Raw genomic sequence first — 19,364 nt, forward strand, 5'->3', positions numbered from 1 at the left:
ATTCAGGGAGGGCCACAGCTCAGTGGCAGAGAGCATCGCCTTTGCATGCAGAAGATACCAGTTTCAACCCAGATAGGGCTAGGTATATCTATTTGCCATTGAGAAACTGTTGATAAGCACTTTAGATCACCTGTACTGTCTGGTAAGAACTGCTGGATCAGGACGATTCCACAATGTAAATGCAAGCGGTGTTCTCATTACTTCATCTCTCATGCACTGCATTGATATACTTGCATAGATCTCTCTCCTTTCTCTCTCCATCCCACTCTGTATTTCCCCCTACCAGCTTTTTCATGCTGTGCATTAAACATGGCCCTGCCCCAGACCCACACTTAACAGAATTGGAGTGGGACTCATCACTCTTATACCTAGTTTGCACCTGCGAGTCAGCCTTGCCTAATATGACTTCTTTCAGGGATGGGAAAACTGGTGGCCCTCCAGTTGTTGGACTTCAACTCCCATCAACCCTCACTGCTGGCCATGCCGGATGGGAGTTGGAGTCTGGTGACACCTGGAGGACCACAGCTGTCTCCACCCCTGACTTAGCCAAGGACACCTTTAGTTCTGGTAGCTCTTTCTGCTTGTGGAGGTTTTCGACACAATCTTCATACTGGAACTGCTCCCCCGGGCTGAACTCATGGTCCCAGATAGGGCCTTGCCGCCAGCAGAGGTGAAACTGCTTCCTCCAGTGCTGAAGCCTCCTCCGTAGCCAAGGCCCATGCCGCCTGCAAGGCCCATGGCACTTCCACCTCCGTAGCTCGTGCCTCCAGATGAATGGACCACAGCTGCAAAGGGACCAGAGGAGAAGTTCAGGATTCATGGATTAATACATCTGAGGAACATCAAAGAAGGCATAAAGAATTCCACAACCTAATATTTCTGTATTGATACAATAACTAGGCATTTCCTTGGGTATATTTCTTGCTGCTGAAAAAACTTTTGATCCTTTATTTCTTTAGATTAGTGGTATGAGATAATTCATTAGAGGATTGTGAGTTTCTGTGATTCATTCGTGTATTACTTACAGATATTTACGGCGCCAACTCCCTCTCCAGCAAGCCTGTTAAATGAGAAAGAGAACAAAGGAAGTCACTTTAATTGTTATGACCCAGCAGCTTGGGGAAAAAATAACAGTGGTTCAAATGCAATTCTGAAGAGCTAATAACTGCCAGTAAGATCACTGTTCTATTCAAGGGCATAGAGGCATTGGCAAGGCTTTAGTTTTCTGTGCATAGAGAAATCCCATTGGGAGCTGCAAACTTGTTCTCATTTACAACTTGCTTTCCATGTGCAGGAAATGATCACTTGAATGAGGACAAGCAATCCTCTCTTCTTCCCCATCACCACCACCACAAAGTGATAGAGCAAAAGGGTCTTTGGAGCTGTGGTATCCCAAGGGTTGTGTCCAGAGTCAAGGGGCTGTCTGGCAGAGAGTTGTCTGGGGGTGGCCCCAAAGCCATAGTTGTAGCTGCCATCTTCATTTTCCAAACTGCAGTGCCCAGGACGTTGTGGGGTTTTTTTTTTTAAAAAAAAACAACAACAACATGGCAGCTACCACGAACCCATGGCAGCATTCTTAGATTGGAACTGCAAACTCCACCCAGAACAGAGGCTTCAGCATCAGCAAGGGACCCAGTGACAGTGAGAGATTCCAGGTGGTAATGGTAGGCCTGGGTGCCCTCCTGCTAAACTTCTCCTCTTCCCAGAAGGCTGGCCAAAAAGTTTGCTTTAGCTTTCAGAGCCCATCAGCATAACGTAAACATTATGGCCAACAAAGGTCATAATTGACCACTGGTCAACAGAGGCCTATATAGATATGTGTGTTGTAGCCATGAACAGTTTTGACTGCTGTGGAGTGGCCCTCTAGATGTTGTTGAACTAAAACTCCCACCATCCTTGACCACTAGCCAATCTGGTGGGGACTGATGGGAATTGCAGTCCAATGACATCTGGAGGGCCACAGTTCCTCCATTCGTGGGCGATATCTTGGTTGGCAAGAAGCCTGGCGGAGATCCAAGAGGAGGATGGGGTCTGTCCACACCAAGAGAGGGGTTTTTTCCACCGGCAGTCTAGCGGTGCATTTCACACTTCACCCCAGCCCACTTGGGTTCCACCAACCTGCTCTCCTCTCCTTCTAGCAGCTTCCTATAGGTGGCGATCTCAATATCCAGGGCTAGTTTGACGTTCATGAGCTCTTGGTAGTCCCGAAGCTGACGAGCCATGTCTGCCTTGGCCTTCATTAGAGCCTCCTCCAGTTCGGCCAACTTTATCCTGGCATCTTTAAGGGCAAGTTCTCCACGCTGTTCTGCATCGGCAATGGCTGCCTGCAGGCTGGCACACTAGGGGAGGAGGGGGAGAAAAGGCAATGTTCTCAGCTCGGAGCAACTTAGGATAATTTAATTAGAATTAAGTAAAATATTTGTCATCACCAAACAGGTCATTTGAAGCCTAGTACAAAATAAAGTTTATGTTTCTTCCCTCTATGTCCCCCCCCCTACATAGCTCCCACTGCCCCTTGCCAGCTTTGCCATGAAATGCTCCGTTACTCTCTCCTATGTGGCAGTACCTGTTTTTTCACATTGTCGATCTCGGAATGGAGTCGTTGGATAATGCGGTTCAGCTCAGAGATCTCAGTCTTTGTATTGCGCAGATCATCTCCGTGCCTTCCAGCGGAAAGCTGCAATTCTTCATACTGAGAGGCAAAAAAGGGGCGAATTTATTTCAATTACTGAAGTGCAAACTTTGATGGAGGCAAACATAGGGTGGCCACTTTTAAATTGCCAAAAAGAGAGCACATGCCTCACCCCTTCCTCAAAATAAGAGAAAAAAACTCCAAAGAGGAGAAAGGAGGACACAGATTTGCATAAAATGTGCACATGAATAATAGATGCAAATTTAGAAATAATTTTTACAGGTCAAATAGGCACACAATGCATCTCCCCATATTGGGAAGGCTGTGAGCAGGTGACCCTCATGCCTGCTCAGTCTGCAGCCCAGGTGCTCATTGGTGATGGGCAACTTCAAGATCCTCCATCTTTTCCTTTCTTAGGGTTCTTTCAAACAGAGGACGCCTTGAGGTACAGGAATATCCTCCAACAGCTCTTCAAATAGGGACTGTCTTCTGTAAGTAAGATACATGGCCACTCTAGATACATGGCTTTGGAGCCCTGGCTCCTCCTTTCAAACCCATCTCCCCATCACTTAAGAACTGCTCACCTTGCTTTGATACCACGATTCTGCCTCAGACCTGCTTCTGTTGGCAATGTCTTCATACTGAGCCTTGACCTCGGCAATGATGCTGTTCAGGTCCAGGCTTCGGTTGTTGTCCATTTGGAGGACGACAGAGGTGTCAGAAATGTGGGCCTGCAACTGGGCTAATTCCTACAGAGGGGGGGGGGGGTTAATGAAAGAGGGCTTACCGAGATGAACGACACCCACATCTCTAACACATTCAAGCACTAGTCCACACTGAGCAAGGAAACTTTGCAACATGAAGCTTATTTTAGAGATGGGGAACCTTTGGCTCTTCAGATGCTGCTGGACTCCAACTGCCATCATCCTAGCCGGCATGGCCAAGGGTCAGAGATTATGGGAGTGGTAGTCTAGCAACGTCTGGAGCGTTCACCCATCTCTACTATACTAGAACAGTCTACAACCCTGCTTGAAAAAAAACACACGCCCAATTCTTGCTAATATTGAGGATGCAGTCACCTCAAGAGACTTCTTTGGGGCTTGGTTGGTTAGATCTCAGGCCTAACTCTTGGTATTTTGTCTATCCATTCATCTTTCAGTCCCGCTTGTATTTTATTATGGCATCTGAGCAACATATTAAGTAAGAAACAATTTGAATTAAGTTGAAGGTGTTCTTACTTCTTCATAGAAAGCTCTCAAGAAGTTGATTTCATCAGCCAGGGAATCTACTCTGGCTTGCAGCTCAACCTTGTTCATAAAGGAAGCATCCACATCCTGGAAAGAGAGAAAAAGATCAAAGACCTGAACCCCACAGCCAAAATGAAACCACAAGTTCCCCCTAAAAGTGCAAGGGTTAAAGCATGCATTCGTTTAAAGGGGCCGTCCCATCTCTCTGTGCCGAATGTGCTGAAGTTACTGTTATGTATTCAGTGGTCTGTGTTTGCCTGACCTTGAGTCTGAACTAAGGATTCTGAGCTCCTTTATTCTGATTTGATACAGGAAGTCCAATCACAAAACATTTCAGGATTGGGGCCTCTGCCATTGAACTCTGAGTTGTGATTCGCAGCTTGGAAGTTTAGACAGCCAATCACGTTGGGAGTGGGAGTGGCCCAGGCTTTCAGAAATGTATATAAGCAGTTGCTTTGCCCCTGTTTCCCAGCTATGTAGTTCAATAAAGGTTCTTGCTGTTATCTCTCTGTCTTGCCTCATGGAAACCCACCTACACTTCATTACTCACCTTCTTGAGCACCACAAAATCATTTTCTGCACCTGTGCGCTTGTTGATTTCCTCTTCATACCTGTCGGAGGAAGGGGGAAATTGAGCGACTCATTCCCATTTGATGAGTGATGAAAAAAGACCTTCCCACCTATTTCACAGAATTCTTTTAAAGTTTCCCATCGCCATCTGTCACCTGCCACAAAAATCTCCTGGTCTTTCACCAGACTAAAGTAGAAGGATGGAACCCATGTGCAAAAAAGGAGGGACATCCCTGTTTGAAGACTGATATTTGCTGAAGCTAAGAGGAAAGTTTACACAAATTTCAAATTCAGCATAAGTCCTTAAGAGCCTTACTTGATCAGACCAGTGTCCAGATAGCACAGCATATGACTCTACCAAGCCCACAAGAGCCCCCCTCAGTTCTTTGTCTCAAGCATTCCTGCTAAATAAGATATACTGCCTCTGAACGTGAAGGTTCCATTTAGGTATCATGCCTAATAACATTTCATAAACTAATCTTCCTGTGCATTTGTTCACATCCTTTCAAAACATTTAAAGCTAGCAGCCATCAAAATGTTTGAATTCAAATTTTATTTTAGAATTTCACTTTGAAAATTAGGCTTTGAGGAATACTTGGTGTGTGGGGGGGAATAATGCTTAACTGTCATTTATGAGCTTTAAGGCAATAATGTTAAGTATCAATTTATTGACACAGTCATAGGAGTGGGGTTTTTCAGTGCTCTCTAAAACCCCAGATCCAACTGTTGGGAATGCAGGCTGGTGTGACTTCTCAGGCCCCATAGCCTAGAGAAAGGGGCTACTGGAGCGCCCCAGGGCTCAGAAGCAAGTGAGGCCCTAGCTCCAACCCCCCAATGACACAGGGACCAAGCTGAGCATCTATGGCAGCTCTGAGCATCTATGGCGGCTTTCTTGGGGTAGAACCCTAGTAAAGAGCAAATTCAGACAGAAGGCTTTGGGAAGCACAGGTTGAAGACTTTGGAAAGCACACAGGATGTGTGGGATGGTCTAGACCAGGCATCCCCAAACTTTGGCCCTCCAGATGTTTTGGACTACAATTCCCAGCATCCCTGACCACTGGTCCTCTTAGCTAGGGATCATGGGAGTTGTAGGCCAAAACATCTGGAGGGCCGCAGTTTGGGGATGCCTAGTCTAGACCTACAATGCCTGAGGAAGGGAGTGGGAGGCTGTAAGAAGAGCTAACACCACAATAAACCAGAATTACTCTCCTCTCATCAATCCTGGTGAAAAATGCAGCTCATGTTCAGGCCTATTCTCCATGCAACCCCAGATCAAGAGGTATTCAATGTGATGTGCCCCCCTTACAAGCCCACAAAAATCACTAAGACTTGGCCTTAAAAACAGAGCATTGTGAGCCCTGAAGTGTCCTGGAGTTTTGGCTTTTGGCCTTGGTTGATGTTACAGTACGTATTTCTGAAGGAATTAAAAAATGAAAATGCCTGGACTTGTTTAATTGACTTTACTTTGAGGAGAGGCCAAGATCAGTCTGTCCTCACCGTTCTTTTCTTGAAATATTGCCAAATGCGAAGTGGCCAGAAGGTGCAGCAGAAACAGTCCCTTTCTGGAAATGCAGTTTTGGCATGTGGGTGGCTACCATGAAAACAGGACAAGATTGGCAGTGGGCCTGATCCAGCAGGCTCGTCTTATGACATTAGTTCCCTGGAACCAAGCAATGGAGAAAGGCCGTTTGACAACATCTAAACCCCCGTTAAAGAGGGGTGTGGGTGGTTGGGTGTCTGTTCATTCCATATTCATCTGAACACAGGCTGCACATTTTCAATTACTGTAATCTGGTTTATATAAAACTTGAGTGTGGCCTATAATTGTGCTCTTGCAAGTAGAGAAGCTGTGATTTAAGCCCATCTCTGGAGCCATGCAGAACTTTGGTGTACTTTAGTGGTTTTTGTAAAAGGATCACCCAGTATGTCTATTGTGAAACGAATGTAAAGTTTGCATTTGATTTTTAGATTGTAAAAAAGCCAAACAAAAATACTTTGGATGGTGCTGGAGATTTAAGAGATTCCTTTCAAAACAATTTCATGTTAAGGGTGCAACCTATATTGGGGGGCAGTTTCGAACCAATAGTGTGTGTGTGTGTGTGTGTGTGTGTGTGTGTATTTCGATATATAGTGATTATAATTCATTTTAAACCATTCTTAATGTTGTATTTTAAGCTGTTGCGGCTTGCCATGGGACGTTAGGGTGAAGAATCGGTAATAATAATCATCTTACAATTTTCCACTTTCCTTGGCCAACATGGCTTCCTTCTGAACCTGCTGGAACTTGGGTGTTCAGCAATTTAATGATACACATATATAAAAGAATTTGGCATTTCAGGAAAAGGAAAATTCAGGAAAATTTGGCATTTCAAAGAAATCATCGTGGGCAAAGTCAGAACTTTGCTGCACTTCCTGTTCTCTCCACTCTTCTGCCATTTTCCTGTCCTCACCTAAACCAAGGGAGCTTCTACTAATGTAGATAAAAATATTGCAATGAAACTAGATCCTGTAATGGTTTGCAATGTTGGGCCTTGATGCTGCAAAACGTCTGTTTTCAGTTGGTTTGTCTTGCTGATAAAGGCCTGTTTTCAGTTCTGCTGAGGTCTTCAATACCTCTGCCGGATGTATGTATGTGAGTGGTGGATCTCGTGGTGGAGGTGGGGTTCGTGGGTGTGGTGTAGATTTCACAGGAAGGGAGGGGGTGTACTGTGGGAGGAAATGCACTTGAGGGCGCTGTTTTACTTTGTTGAAAAAGAGGTTTGTACCTGCGGAGGTGCGAGATGTGTGGGGCTTTTTTCTAGGAACACTCGGGGAGTGGCCTGGATCGTTGTGTCAAAATTTCAGGACGATCGGTCAAGCAGTTACGGAGAAAAGTGGAGCCCACACTTTCATGATTTTTACATTTATATATATATATAGATTGCACATGGTGGACACCATAATCTTTTCAGTGTTTAGGGCATGGGTAGGGAAACTAAGGCCCGGGGGCCGGATCCGGCCCAATCACCTTCTCAATCCGGCCTGCAGACAGTCCGGGAATCAGCATGTTTTTACATGAGTAGAATGTGTGCTTTTATTTAAAATGCATCTCTGGGTTATTTGTGGGGGAGATGAATTCGTTCGTCGTCCCCCCCAATGGCCCCTGGTTTGGGGCCTCTAAACTCTGTCACCACCTGCTCTTTCTTCCTCCCCATCGCTACCTACCACCCGCTTGCTTTCCAGGCAAAGAGCCAATGAGCAAATAGACAGTGGAATCCACTGCTTCTCTCTCTCTCAGCACCACCACCACTGTTTGGGCCAGAGTGAAAGGTGGGTGAATGCTGGCAGGTTGCAATGAGGAGGAGGAGGAGGAGGAGGAGGAAGAGGGGGAGGAGGAGGAGGTTCAGAGGCTTTTGTCATGGTTGGGGGCTGCTGGAGTTTGGGCCCTCAGCCCAAAGATGCCCAGCCAGGCTGAATTTTGACATTTGACCAAAAACAAATAAGATTTTTCCCTGACCGAGATTTGCTTCATATTTAGAGCATCAGCAGCCAGCCAAGGAGATCACTAGTAGAAGAAGACAGACAGACTCATTTTCATTTGTCTCTTTTGCACTCTTTTGCCTTCAATCAGATTGCTGCAGTATGTGCCAGTAACTAGAAGCAGGGGTTCCAGTGTGGCTGCCCCTGTTGTGGAAAAGCTTTCCTGTTGAAAGACACCCACCACCTGCACTTTCTAGGAACAACTGTGTTCCAACAGACTTCCCTAACTGGATAAATGCTTCTTTGTCTTGATGGACTAATTTGTATTGTCTTCTTTTAAATGCATCTCCTGTTGTTATGCTTTTAACTGGTTGGGGTTTTTTCGTTTGCTGTTTTTAACTGCACACTGCCTTCAGACAATTGTGCAGAAGTTGATTTATAAATTAATTGTGGTTATCATAGAATTGTACATGTGGAAGGGATCCCAAGGATCATCTAGTCCAACCCCCTACCATGCAACGATGATGATGATGATAATAATAATTTTACAGTACCCACCTTCTCCTGAAGTCCTCCACAGTATCCTGCATGTTCTTCAATTCCATGTCTAATTGTGGTCTCTGTCCCATAATGTGATCCAGCTGATTTTTTAGATTACTGATGTATGACTCAAATAAAGGTTCAAGGTTACGCCGGGTGATCTTTTGCTCCTGCAAGAGGCTCCATTTGGTCTCCAGCACTTTGTTCTGCTGCTCGAGGAAACGGACCTGAATGAATCCCGCCAAGAGAAAAATATGTTGAATGTCGGCATTGTGTACAGACAAAACAGAATACGGGGTGCTAAGCTATAACATCTTCAAAGGTGATGATATCTTAACATCTTTCCCTTCTATTTTTAAATAGATTGCAAGAAATTGGCACAACAAATACTTTACATAGAAAATGTGACAGGAAGCTGGCAGGTTGTACCCAATGAGCTAGTATTAAAAGCAGCTGAAATAGTGGCTAGTCTCAAATGATTCAGAAGGTACAGGAATTTTGCAGATGGTGGATAAATGGAAAGATATAGGAATGAAACCGGGAAGTGTTATCTTTTGACACATGCATCTAATTGTGTCTATTGGTTGCTTTTTTTAATAAAAAAAGCATGGTGAATTTTCTATGAATTCTGATACAGGATCAATTGTGACTTTTATTTTTTAAAAGCTTCTGGTAGGTACCAAGAAGCGGAGTCTGATATCTTGCACGGCTAACTGGTGTTCCAAATACAACCTCCATCTTTATTCATGTCCTCATTTCTTCCTAGCAATCCCGTGCTAAATTCTCCTTTAATCTCACATATTGCATAGGTGGGTACAGCATTTTGAGACCTTGAGCTATGAACTGGAAGCACCTTGTTCAAATTTCATCATCTCTAGGTCTTTCTCACAAGACAAGCAAAAGCTGAACTCTATGCACGGTACACAAAGCTATCTAAACATTTTCCAATGACACTATGTGTTTTAGCTGAAGAACCAGACCTTAATTGTTAGATAATTTGATCTTGCATCATTTGCCAATGCAGTGCAGCAGGAGAATGAAACTGGATCCAAATACAGCAGGTGTAAGGAGCCTTTGGCATTTTGGAGGTTGCTGAAATACAATTCCCATGGTTGTGGCCATGAGCCATGCTTTCTGGGGCTTACGGGAGTTCAGCAACATCCAGAAGGCTCAAGGTTCTCCACACTTGAGCTACAGCAGACCCCTGAGAGCTAGGGAATCCTGCATCTAATACTTAAATGTCACCACAAGTCAAATATATGTAAGGGCATGGGAGGCTAACTCAAAAACACTCAAATGCAATTATTTGAGGGTGGTTTGAATTCTCTCTATCCAGCCAATGAATGAAGGAAAGGGCTGGTGTGCAGGTATTCAATGTTATTTATTGAAATATAATAATAATAATAATAATAATAATAATAATAATAATAATAATAATAATATACTCCTATTGATGCAGCCCCGAATTGCATTGGCTTTTTTAGCTGCTGCATCACTCTGTTGACTCATGTCAAGTTTGTGGTCTACCTAGACTCCTAGATCCTTTTCACATGTACTGCTCTTAAGCCAGGTATCTCCCATCCTGTATTTGTGCCTTTCATATATATATATATATATATATATATATATATATATATATATATATATATATGTTGTTTTTTGCCCAAGTGTAATGATCAACACAGGAATGAGGGACTCTTGTCAATTTCAGCTTCTCTCCGTTATTCCAAGCTTAAGTTCAAGTTCTACACATTTCTATATCATTTTGTGAATTTGTTTTTAAAAGTCCCTCTTTTTTGTCTGCGATTTCCCTTAACAGACACATTTTGCAAATCAATATGTATTTAAGTGCACATTTTTGTACACATTGGAGAACTGCGTTGCAAAATGTGAAGAGCAGCAGTGTTTCAGTTCATGCAACTGTTTCAGAAAGTGCAAATTAGGTAAGTTTGCCATTAAATGCAAACTAAATTGAATTTCTTCACCCATCCCCATCAATTATCTGAAAACACAAAATGAAACAAATGTGCTTAGAGCAGGTGATGAAATATCAGGGTTGGTTCCACTATCCTAACAACCTTGGTTCTTGTTGAAACTAAATGAGTCGATCTGGGAATATCTGGCTTGTAACACCAAAGGGGCAAGGTTCTCACCTTTGAAAATACCCCACTTACTTTCCTGGTTCTAAGACTGAGGATCAAACGCCTTGGCGCAGAAACCTTGGTTTCTTTAGTCACACATTTTTAAGGTCAGAAAAATATAAACAAGTGAAATTTCTCTCAATCACCTAATGTTCTACCCCCTGATTTAGCTCCAACTATAGACTGGTCTTGGGATGCAGGTGGCACTGTAGTCTAAACCACGGAGCCTGGCTTCCTGGTCAGAAGGTCGCTGGTTCAAATCCCCGCGACGGGGTGAGCTCCCATTGGTCGGTCCTTGCTCCTGCCAACCTAGCAGTTTGAAAGCATGTCATAGTGCAAGTAGATATATAGGTACCACTCCGACGGGAAGGTAAAAGCATTTCCATGCGCTGCTCTGGTTCACCAGAAGTGGCTTTAGTCATGCTAGCCACATGACCCGGAAGCTGTCTGCAGACAAACGCCGGCTCCCTCGGCCAGTAAAGCGAGATGAGTGCCAAAACCCCAATCGTCCGAGACTGGACTTAACGGTCAGGGGTCCCTTTAACTTTACCTATTGACTGGTCTTAAGCACCCTTACTTGAAAAGACTCTACAGACAGAGAATCTCACCTAAGAGATCTACAGCAAACCTTTTTAGAACTAAAATATCCACCTGATGAAGTTAAACAACAGATCAACAGAGCCAGACAGATACCTAGAGAGAACCTGCTGCAAGACAGACCCAAAAAAGAAAATAACAGAACACCACTAGTCATCACATACAGCTCCCAAGCTAAAACAGTACAACGCATCATCAGAGATCTACAGCCTCTCCTGGACAATGACCGCTCCCTTTCTCAAGCTCTGGGAGGAAGACCTTTCATTGCCTACAGACAGCCACCCAATCTTAAACAACTCCTCACCCACAATAATACAACCACCAGACTTAACATGGACACTGGTACCAGAGCCTGCAATAAACCCAGATGCCAACTTTGCTGCCACATACACCCAGACAACACCATTACTGGCCCCAACAACATCCAACATACCATCTCAGGACTATTTAATTGCTCATCCTCTAACATTGTGTATGCCATCAAATGCCAACAGTGCCCTTCAGCTCTCTATATTGGACAAACAGGCCAAACCCTACGCCAAAGGATAAATGGACATAAATCTGACATCAGGAACCAGAAGACAGAAAAACCAGTAGGAGAACACTTCAATCTCCCAGGACATTCTATACAAGATCTCAAAGTAGCTGTCTTACTACAAAAGAATTTCAGAAATAGACTGGAAAGAGAAGTTGCTGAATTGCAACTTATCACCAAGCTCAAAACCATGGAGGGACCTGGTTTGAACAGAGATATCGGGTTCTTATCTCATTATACATGATAAGCGATCTTCAGCCATCTCAACCCTTGCTTTTTCATGCAAAACCATTTGCAGTCGTTTGCGGTCATCAACAGCTATCAGTCAGTCAATCACCCATTTCCACCACCCTTCTGAGTGATCCCCCCTCCCCATCCCCACCCCTCCCCACCCCTTCTCTACATAAGTGCCTGGAAACTTCCATTTCACTGTATCTGAAGAAGTGTGCATGCACACGAAAGCTCATACCAAAATAAAAACTTAGTTGGTCTTTAAGGTGCTACTGAAGGAATTTTTTTATTTTACTTCGATCCAGACCAACACGGCTACCTACCTGTAACTTGAAAAGACATTCTCATCAATGACAGAGGATTTACTCCTGTTTTAAGATGCTTAGTCATGCTGCTAAGTTGCACAAAACAGCTGAAATATGAAAGGAGATGCTCCTTTCCCAACCCAGTGTCCTCCTGATTTTTTGGACTACAGTTCCCATTAGACCCAGCTGCCATTGTTCATAACCAGGGGTAGTGGGAGTTGTAGTTCTCTCCCATCTCTAATTAACCATCAGGAAGTGATCCATGATGTGAGAGCAAGGATCCTCCACAAATACAGAGGTACCTCAGTTTTCGAACATAATCCATTCCGGAAGACCGTTCCAGTTCTGAAACGTTCGAAAACCAAAAAATCAATATGGAAGCTTCAATATGGAAAACTCAATATGGAAAACTCAATACGGAAGACACGTGGCATGTTCAACTTCCAAGACGTGTTCAAAAACCGAAGCATTCACTTCTTGGTTTACAGCATTCGAAAACCAACATTTTCATCAACAGAGACGTTTGAAAACCGAGGTACCACTGTACACGGCTGTGTCTATTTCTAGCGATGAAATGTTGGTAGGATATAGTAAGCAGGGAAAGAAAACAGCTGCCCTCTATTGTCAGTAGAGCTTGTTTAAACAGGAGCAGGCAGGAACTTGTTTTAAAGTAGCGTAAAGTTTTTAGGATGGCATCCAGAGAGAAACTTACCTTATCAATGAAGGAGGCAAATTTGTTGTTGAGTGTCTTGATCTGCTCCTTCTCTTCCTTCCTCACCTTCTGGATGGTGGGGTCAATCTCCAAGTTCAGAGGAGCCAGGAGATTTGGGTTGACGGTAACCTCATGGATGCCGCCAGCACCAGCTCCATAGCCATAGCCACCACCACCTACAATCCGGTACCCAACTCCTCCATGACCTAATCCATAACCATATCCAGATCTGGCAGTAGTACGGTAGCCACCCATGGAGATTCTTTTACTTGCTCCAAAGCCATGGAGGCTTCTGCTGCCAAAGCCACCACTGGCCCGTCCAAAGCCTGAACCACCTCCCCGGGAGACCGAAACCGTGCTGAAGCTACTTCGGCTCCCTGGGATAACAGCTGAAGAGGTGCTAAAATTCTTAGAGACTCTGACTGATTGTTGAGCCATTGTTCCTCCTCAGGGCAAGAAGGGGAAACAGAGAGAGACAGAGAGAGATGAGACAAGACTCCTGGACAGCAAAGGTGAAAGGATCCTCTGGGAAGCTCACACATTCTCCCTTTTTATCTCATTGGAGAGCTGGGTTTGGCAGCTGGAGATCACAGGTAATTGGCCTGAATTAATCTCTTTGGTATGTCTGGCATGAGGCCTTTTCCATTATGTTGTATCTAACGTAATGTCCTGACAACTTGTAAAACCAAGAGGACTTGTAAAACCTAGTGGAATTTTCTAACCCTGTAGTTTACAGTGCTGGAGTTTCCTAAAGGCATTGCTTTTAACTTCATATAAATTAACAAGTGACTTTTTATTCTTTGAACATGATGGGAATAGAGTCGGCTATCTGAAGCTCAGCGAGAGCTGCTGAGGCAACTCCCTTGAGAATGATTCTCAACTAGGCACATTTTCTTTCTTTCTTTCTTTTTGACATTCCTGTGGTCTTCCTTTGTCAGGTGCAACACCCATTGTGAAGTCAGTGATGCCACAAGTGAGGACCCATATACTCAAATTTGCCATTGGGAGAAACAGGAGGTGCTCATATTGCAACGCGTTGACTACTGCAATGTGTTATACGTAGGGCTCCCTCTGAAGATGGTTTGGAAACTTCAGTTAGTGCAGAATTCAGCAGCCAGGTTGCTCACCGGGGCAAGACGGTTTGAGCATATTCCACCGATCCTGGTCTGACTGCACTGGCTACCAAATAGTTTCCAGGCTCAATTCAAACTGCTGATTTTGACCTATAAAGCCTTAAACTGCTCAAGGTATTGAGGTACTGCTTACCGCCTCTCTGCATCTGAACCTGCCTGGGCTCTGAGATCATCCTCTGAGGCCCTGCTTCATGTGCTTTTTCAATGAGAGGTTTGGAGGGTTACAACAAAAGAACGGGCCTTTTCTGCAGTGGCTCCCCATTTATGGAATGCTCCCCCTGGAAGGTTTGGCTGGCTCCTAGTTACACATGTTCATAGCCAGGCGAAAACCTTCTTCTTTAATCAGTCTTTTGGCTGATTAACATCTGATGCCCTTTTGGATGTGTTGTGGAAGGGGGGATTATTGGGTTGCCTTAGTTTTTGTTATGTAAGGTAAAGGTAAAGGGACCCCTGACCATTAGGTCCAGTCATGACCGACTCTGGGGTTGCGCGCTCATCTCGCATTATTGGCCGAGGGAGCCGGCGTACAGCTTCCAGGTCATGTGGCCAGCGTGACAAAGCCGCTTCTGGCAAACCAGAGCAGCACATGGAAACACCGTTTACCTTCCCGCTGTAGCGGTTCCCATTTATCTACTTGCATTTTGACGTGCTTTCGAACTGCTAGGTTGGCAGGAGCTGGGACCAAGCAATGGGAGCTCACCCCGTCACAGGGATTCGAACCGCCAACCTTCTGATCAGCAAGCCCTAGGCTCAGTGGTTTAACCACAGTGCTACCTGTATTCTGTAAATTTATGTTGTGACCCGCCCTGAGATCTACGGGTATAGGCCCGGGGTATTGTTTCATATGTATAACCCAGTATACATGTGAAACAAACAAACAAATGGTAGCCCTGACCTAAAGATTTTCCCTGCAATACAGATGGGAACTTCTAAAGCCCAGGGACCTTCTAAAACTATTGTTGCAAGAAAGGGGGTTTCATTTAATTCAGCCACTGCTAAATGTTCCTATCTGCTGTGTGGCGTTTGACCAGTGCACAGTAGCATGTGTATGCATCCGTAAAAATGTAGAATTCCTAAAGTATCAATCCCACTTCAGAAATGGGGAAATTCATCAGGAACTGCAAATGCTGGAGATCAGTTTGGATGAGAATTTTGGACACATCCCCAGGACTGTTTCACCAAACCACCATCAGGGGCCTCTGTTCTTCTTTGGATTGAATGAATGCTGTCATTTAACAAAACATTTCCATTTCTTATGATGATGATCTTGTTGCTTTATATTTTATTAGGCCCTGCATAAACTGTCTTTACAGTACAAAGCGAACAAGAACGGCTTCCAGGAGGAAACACCTCTGTTTCCCAGGATGTAAGATTACTTTAATGGGATATAAGATGTAAGATTACTTTAATGGGAAGCTCCCGTACATGTCTACTCAGAAGCAAGTAAGTTCCATTGAGCTCCATGAGGCCGACTGTTACAAAACTAGGTATAGGATTCTTTTAAGAACAGAAACCAAGATTATGGATGGGCTCCATGAGCTCCTATATTTTGCTTATACATATACTGGTAAATAGGGACACCTCCTCCCCCCCAAAAAAAATACCTGGAAAATAATAAATGGTAGGTTTTTGATTATTTGGAGTATTGAGGGGAAGACTGGAGGCCAGTTCAGGCTAAGCTTCCTTTCCAAGACAGGGCCTCACCTGGGATAGAGGCATTAGCATGACAAAAGGTTTTGATGGCCCATCTAGGGGGAATTTTGGACCTTGGCAGACAGAGGTTGCCAAGCTGATGGGGTGTATGTGAGAGGTTACAGGAAAAGAGTGTTTTTAGCAAGGTGTGCTGGGAAGGAGAACAAATAAACTTTCAGCTTCCAGGCTTCTAAGAGACATAAAAAGGTGGCTATTCCAATTAATGTCTTTTTCCGGCAGCCAGATGGTGAGCTCAAGTATCATATACATACACAGACCAGAAGAAACAAGAGATTCTCTGGCAAACTGTACACATTTTCACAATGGTGCTGTAATGATCCATCTTCACGAAATACTTCAGACACTTAACTGCAAAATTAGCAGAGCTTTTTTCTTCACTTCTGAGGGCGATGGATATATTTCAGTCACATTTTGGTATCACGTTATGCATTTCCTGTACCCATTAACCTGCTGTCTGTAGGGCAATCTGTAAAAATTAAGTGTCTCCTTCCCTGTTTAGGAGTAACAAAAGAAATTTTGAAAATCATGTCATTAACTGGAATTTTACATCGTGCTAGTAAAAGTACCATAATCATAGGAGGTGCTTTATGATCCCAGTGGTTATTTTAAGTTCCTCCTGTATGTACCCCTTAGAGATGACAACTGAACTTTATCAAGGGTCATTGCCCCTTGCTACCATGGTGGTCAGAACAGGGCCCTGTGCCTTTAATACAGGGATGTGGGAGCCTAGTGTCCACCAGGTATTTTTGGACTACAACTCCCATCATCCCTGATCACTGATCATGCTGGTTGGGGCTGATAGAAGTTAGAACAGGCATCCCCAAACTGCGGCCCTCCAGATGTTTTGGCCTACAACTCCCATGATCCCTAGCTAAGAGAACCAGTGGTCAGGGATGATGGGAATTGTAGTCCAAAACATCTGGGGGGCTGAAGTTTGGGGATGCCTGAGTTAGAACCTAACAACATCAAGAGGGCTACAAGCCTTTCGTAATGTTAAGGAAAATTCTGGGCTGAGAGACTACTCAGCAGCCCAGCTTGTCGGGGTACAAGTCCCCCGCGGGTCAATGCGGTCAGTAAAAGAAGGAAATTCCAGCCAAGCATGGAACCCTAGCAAGAAAACAGCCTTTATATTCTTGGACGCCGAAAAGGCATTTGATAATTTGGCATGGGAATTTATGATAGGGGCGTTGAAGAAATTAGGAATTGAAGGAAGATTTATGGAGGGAATAAAGGCCATATATAATAAACAGCTGGCGAGGTTGATCATTAATGGGGAGATAACAAAAGAATTTGAAATTTCTAAGGGAACGCGGCAGGGATGCCCACTGTCCCCACTATTATTCATATGGGCATTGAAATTCCTAATAAAAGATATCCAAATGGATAGGAACCTCAAGGGTATATCGGTTGGGAGAAGTGAGTTTAAATTGCGAGCTTTTGCCGACGATTTGATAATAATGTTGGAAGACCCTGTGGAGACTCTACCCAAATTGAAAGGTAAATTATTGGATTATGGCAAGGTAGCGGGATTAAAAGTGAATAACCAAAAAACGAAATTGATGATCAAAAATATAAGGAAGGAGGAAGAAAGGGAAATACAAAAGATCAGTGGGTGGGAAATAGTGAAGAAAATTAAATATTTGGGAATCACTATATCCAATAATAAAGCAGATTTATTCGATAACAATTATGATAAAACCTGGAAAAAAATAAAAGAGGATTTAGAGAATTGGAAGGGATTGAACCTAACATTCACAGGCAGGATTGCCGCAATTAAAATGATGGTCTTACCTAAATTGATTTTTTTATTTCAAATGCTGCCGATAAAATTAAAAAAAGAAACATTCGAAACATGGAAAAGAGATCTAAATAATTTTATTTGGCAAGGAAAAAAGGCAAGAATACAATATAGGTTGTTAACAGACGCAAAAGAAAGAGGAGGTTTGGGAGTCCCAAATCTGAGGTTGTACTACGCTGCATCCTGCGTGTGTTGGATGAAGGAATGGTTTCTGTTGGACGATCTGGAGTTATTGAAACTGGAAGGCTTTAGAAATATTGGAGGTTGGCACGCATACCTATTAAAAGAAAAGAAAGGTGAATATACATTCTTCAAAAATCATATATTTAAAAAACCCCTATTCGATATTTGGGAAGAATTTAGATGTCTATTAGAACCTAAAATACCATGGTGGGCTTCACCCGTAGAAATGTCAGCAACAAGTAAGGAACCCAAAGGAAATAATTGGCCGACATATAAGGAATTGATCGAGAAAATAGATGACCAATATGAGCTAAAACCCTATAACCAAGTTGAACAATACTGTCAAAGTTGGCTACATTACCTTCAATTACAATCGATCTTTAAAGAACATAAAGTAGTTGGATTTGAAGATGGGAGATCAAAATTACAAGAATTATTATTAGAAAACCAGGAGAAACCATTGGCGAAAATTTACAAATTTTTATTAGAGTGGGAAATGAAAGATGAGATGGTAAAAGATGTAATGGTAAAATGGGCAAAAGATATAGGGAGGGTAATTTATGTTAAACAGTGGGAGAAATTATGGAGTAAAGACATAAATTTTACAGCATGCATGACAATAAGGGAAAATATATGGAAAATGGTTTATAGGTATTATCTCACACCAGCAAAATTAGCAAAAATTTATAGAAACAACCAAGATAAATGTTGGAAATGTAAAGAAAAATTGGGCGACTTCTTTCATTGCTGGTGGAGTTGCGACAGGATTAGCTCATATTGGTCAAATATTTACGAGGAAATGAAAAAAATGCTTAGATTCACATTCGAGAAAAAACCTGAGATCTTGCTGCTGAGCATGGTACCGGAGGATATACCAAAGGACAGGAAGAATATACTCCTTTATGCGGGTGCGGCCGCTAGAATGCTGATCGCCCAAAACTGGAAAGGAGACAAGGTTCCAACTATTCAAGACTGGCATACAAAATTGACGGAATACATGACATTAGCAAAGTTAACCGCAACGATCAGAGGGATACCAAAACAAACAATCAAAGATGAGTGGAAATATGTAGACGAATATTTTTATAAACAAAAAATAAGCACAAAATTAGTGATATGTTTAGACTAAGAGATACAAGAGGCTAGGAAATAAGGTGATGGGAAGAGAGAAAGTTAATCAATTTAGATTAAAAGGAGAAGCTTAATAAAATTCAATTATGTGAGGGAACCGATGATAAGTGTTGGGAAGTCAAAACTTTACTTTACTATATTCTTTTCTTTCCTTTATTCTATTTATCTTCATCCTTCGCTCATCTTCCCCTCCCCTCCCTCCGCTCCCCTATCTACCCTACCTCCCCTGTCCCACCTTCTCTTACTATTGACCTACCTGGGTCCTGTTCTCTGTTCGCTCTTCCTTTGTTTATTCTTCCTTTATTCTTATTCTTTCGTTGTCTGGTTTGCCTGGGTTGCTATATCCTAGGCCCTCAGATCCGAGACGGGAAAGACCAAGTCTTGGATTAGTGGGATTTTATGGCCAATTTCAGAATGCTATGATTGGAAGAAGGTTG

General features: G+C 43.3%; 1 protein-coding gene across 1 annotated transcript; it reads right to left on the reverse strand.

Moving 5' to 3' along the window:
* Positions 1-558: 558 nt before the first annotated feature.
* On the reverse strand, positions 559-13,407 carry LOC118077401 (keratin, type II cytoskeletal 6A-like). The gene is made up of 9 exons (XM_035101026.2): positions 12,970-13,407; positions 8,467-8,675; positions 4,430-4,490; positions 3,871-3,966; positions 3,217-3,381; positions 2,567-2,692; positions 2,119-2,339; positions 1,026-1,060; positions 559-785 (listed from the first exon to the last, which is right to left on the reverse strand). Exons 1-9 carry the CDS (start codon positions 13,405-13,407, stop codon positions 559-561), a joined length of 1,578 nt encoding a protein of 525 aa, XP_034956917.1.
* Between the last annotated feature and the right edge of the window lie 5,957 nt (positions 13,408-19,364).

Source organism: Zootoca vivipara, chromosome 2 (assembly GCF_963506605.1).
Source record: "Zootoca vivipara chromosome 2, rZooViv1.1, whole genome shotgun sequence".
In the NCBI taxonomy this organism is placed as follows: domain Eukaryota; kingdom Metazoa; phylum Chordata; class Lepidosauria; order Squamata; family Lacertidae; genus Zootoca; species Zootoca vivipara.